We start from the raw sequence: 3,741 nt of genomic DNA, 5'->3' as shown, positions 1-3,741 counted from the left end.
GTCTCATGCCACAGCCCCAACTGGAGACTCTGATTCTATCATCAGATAACTGGAAAGGACAGAGGGAGCAGTCTCTGCTCCTGGGATTTGGTGGCCTGTAACATCGGCAGCTCCCCTGTTGAACTCTCCCTTCTGCGGAATGGCGGCGGTGAGGGGAGGTTGGAAGATGCCGAGTGAGCCCCCGCCCTCTGACCTGCTGCCTCTCCTTCCTCAGGTTGTCTTTCTACTCTGGACATGCCTCCTTTGGGATGTACTGCATGGTGTTCCTGGTGATCAGTCCGTTTTTCTGGGGCTCGCCCGTCAAGTCACTCCCTTCCCTCGACCTCGGTTTTTCCAGCTGTAAAATGGGTGGGTCGTGGTGATGATGGGGGCGCTCACTGACTTGTTTGTGAAAACAGGAGGCCCTGGGCTGGCCGGTTCTGTGCCCCCGGCCTCGGAGCTGCCATCTGTGCAGTTGGCGTGGGAGTGCCTGGCAGGGCACAGGCTGAGGCGCCCTCTCCCGTCCCAGGTCTACGTGCAGGCGCGGCTCTGCTGGAAGTGGGCGCGGCTGCTGCGGCCCACGGTCCAGTTCTTCCTGGTGGCCTTTGCCCTCTATGTGGGCCACACCCGCGTGTCTGATCACAACCACCACTGGAGCGACGTCCTTGCTGGCCTCCTGCAGGGGACGCTGGTGGCTGGCCTCACTGTGAGCTTCTGACCCTGACTCACCCCCTGTGCTGTCCAGAGACCACTCCCTGCACAACCCTGGTCCTTCCCTGCACACTCTTGCCCCACGGAGTCCTCCCCTGGGACCCCTTCCTCCAACCGTGGTCCTTCCCTGGGACACCTCTTTCCCCTGGTTTCTCCTCTGGAACCCCCACCCCAAACTCAAGTCCTTATCTTGACCCCTCCTTCCCCCCCAGATCCTCCCCTGGGACCCCTTCCCCCAACCCCAGTCCGTCCCTGGACCCCTCCTTCCCTGAGATCCCTCCTTCCCCTGATTCCTCCCCTTGGACCCCTTCCCCAACACGAGTCCATCCCTGGACCCCTCTTCCCCCATTCCTCACCTGGGACCCCTTCCCCCAACCCCAGTCCTTCCCTGGGACCCCTTTTCCCCCCTATTTCTCCTCTGGGACCCCCCAACCCCAGTCCATCCCAGGAAACTTCCCTCCCCCTCCACATCTTCCCCGAGACTCCTTCCACCAACCCCAGTCCTTTCTGAGACGCCTCCTTCCCCACATTCCTCCCTGGGACTCCTTCCCCCAACCCTAGTCCATACCTGGGACCCCCTCTTCCCCCCAATTCTCCTCTGGGACCCCTTCTTCCCAACCCCAGTCCTTCCCTGGGACCCCTTTCCCCCCTCATTTCTCCTCTGGGATTCCCCAACCCCAGTCCTTTCTGAGGTTCCCTCCCTTCCCCCCATTCCTCCCCTGGGACCCTTTTCCCCAACCCCAGTCCATCCCTGGGACCCCTCCTTCCCCCATTCCTCTGCTGATACTACTTCCCCCAACCCCAGTCCTTCCCTGGCCCCTCCATTCCCCCCCACATCCTACCCTGGGACCCCTTGTCCCAACCCTAGTCCATTCATGGAACCCCTCCTTCCCCCATTCTTCCCTGGGACCCCTCTCCCCAAACCCAGTCCTTCCCTGGACACCTTCTTCCCCCAGTTCCTTCCCTGGGTCTCCTGCCTGCACACCGCAGCCCTTCCCTGGGACCGTCAGCACCCCAGTGCTCTCCACTGGTCCTCCACCAAGAGGGCTCTCTTCCCCCCACAGACACTCTTCCTCTCATTGCCCACCTGGGACCCTGTTCCTCCCCCTCCTGCTCATGCCCATGTCCTTGGTGCCTGCCCAGCCCCTGCCCAGTCTCACCTTCCTCCACTCTGCCAGGTCCGCTACATCTCAGACTTCTTCAAAGCCCGATCTCCACAGGACTGCCCAAAGGAGGAGGAGCTGGAACGGAAGCCCAGCCTGTCACTGACAGTGACCCTGGGCGAAGCTGACCACAACCACTATGGGTACCTGCACTCCTCCTCCTGAGGCTGGACCCCGCCCAAGCAGGGAGTGGCTGTGAGTCCAGCTGAGGCCGGCCCCCCAGGTGGTCTCTCTGGCCCTGGGTAGGCACTGAGGGCTCCGGATGGGATCCAAGAACCCTGAGCAGGCTCTGAAGCCCCCTGCCCTGTACTGGACCAGGGGTCTGGGGAGGCCTAGGTAGCCCTGGGCATTTGGAGGGGGACCTGTTCCCGTAGCTCCCCAAATATCCCCATTCTTTTATGGGGTTAAGGAAGGGACTGTTTTGTAAAATGTAACGGACATGTGGCTTTTAGTAAAATGGGGCATTGGTTTGATGAGTGGTCTCAGTGCCTCTGTTCCTTATGGCCATTCTGGGACGGTGTTCCTCCCGTCAGAGGGCTCCACAGAGCTCAGGCATCAGGCCACCTCACCCGCTGTGACGGTGGAGGGCAGCAGCCAAGCCCGCCCCTTGCGTTTCTCCCTGCACGGCGCTGTGGTCAAGGGTCAGATGGGTCAGCACACCCCTCCTCTCTGCTCATGTCCACCCCGTGCACCTGGGGGCCACGCTTCTGAAATGGGTCATTCAGGGGCTGGTTTCCCTGAAGTGACGGCAGAACACACAGAGCTTACTTTTTCAACAGGAGGGTAAAGGGTACATTTGTTTTTTGTACAGGCTGTAACTTAAGTCTCTGCTGATGTTTTGTTTGCACCTGGAACCTCTCTTATTCCCTCATCCTGCAGGGTGTTCCTATCAGGCCTTGGCCTATGGGAATGGTGGCGTAGCCCTGAGGGCAAAAGTGCAGCCTGGAGCCCCACCCAAGGGGCCACGGTGGAGACCTGCTCTTGGAGGACGGGAGGGAAGGTGACCCGGACCCTGCGGAACTCCAGCTGAACGTCAGGGACTTGCCTCCATGCAGGTGTCAGAAGGGACCCTGGCCAGGAAAGTCACACTGAAGCCTCCCAGATATCCTAGGGTGCCGCAGCAGGCAGTGGCACCCGAGGACTAAGGAGGCTGTGTCTGGGCTCAGAATGTATCTCTGGCAGTGGGTGGGAGAGAGGTTCCCAGCCAGATCCCACAGGGAGAGTCACTGCATCAGGAGCAAATGGGAATGACCCAGGTGCCCTGACTGCAGCCGACACCTCCGTCTCCTCCCAGGCACAATGGCCTTGAAAGCCAGGACCACAGTGAGGGTTGAGCGCAAGTCTGTGGGAGCAGCTACAGTGCACAGGACTCCGGTGTGGTCTGCTGGGGGCAGGTGGCCGTGTTGGGACGAGCGGTGAAGACAGAGGAGTGGAGGAAGTTTGGAGTGAGGGAGAGGAGGATGTGGCTGAGGCTGGCTGCTGGCCTCGGCTGGGGGAGTCTCGGTGCTTCAGAAAGAGCACGTGAAGCCCACGGCTGTGAGAGCAGAGAACGAAAGGGCTGTACTGACCAGAGCCATCCCCAGAGGGTCCTCAGGAGCCAGGAGGGCCCAGCTTTGGGAGCTGTTTGGGTGCTGCCCAGCTGGGCTACGCACGCACTGCTCTGCATCTGTTGAGAAAAGCCGGGACATAGGGTGTCGGGCTCAGGAATTCTCACAGGTTCCCAGTACCAAGATGGCAGGCAGGGCAGCAGTTAGGACACATTTCTCCACCCACGCGGAGCTCTGGGGAAGCTCTCATGCGTAATTTTGGGTTTACACTGCCCACACCCTTATGGGTTCATGGAAAAAAATAGTATTTTCTCTCTTTGTACAAGGAGGATATTTTTTTT

At 60.2% G+C, this 3,741-nt stretch overlaps 1 protein-coding gene across 1 annotated transcript in view; it reads left to right on the top strand.

Annotated features, from left to right (window-relative positions):
• LOC108299045 (phospholipid phosphatase 2-like) overlaps positions 1–2,279 on the top strand; it is a gene marked incomplete at its 5' end in the record, with an annotated part of 8,560 nt that extends 6,281 nt beyond the window's left edge. Inside the window, 3 exons of the mRNA XM_037735947.1 lie at positions 215–269; positions 509–685; positions 1,869–2,279. Coding sequence (XP_037591875.1) covers positions 215–269; positions 509–685; positions 1,869–2,018 — 382 coding nt within the window. The remainder of the gene's footprint in view (positions 1–214; positions 270–508; positions 686–1,868) is intronic.
• Between the last annotated feature and the right edge of the window lie 1,462 nt (positions 2,280–3,741).

Source organism: Cebus imitator, unplaced genomic scaffold (assembly GCF_001604975.1).
Source record: "Cebus imitator isolate Cc_AM_T3 unplaced genomic scaffold, Cebus_imitator-1.0 Scaffold1561, whole genome shotgun sequence".
NCBI lineage: Eukaryota > Metazoa > Chordata > Mammalia > Primates > Cebidae > Cebus > Cebus imitator.
Note: the sequence above shows the minus strand (reverse complement) of the source record. Positions and strands in the feature narration are given on the sequence as shown.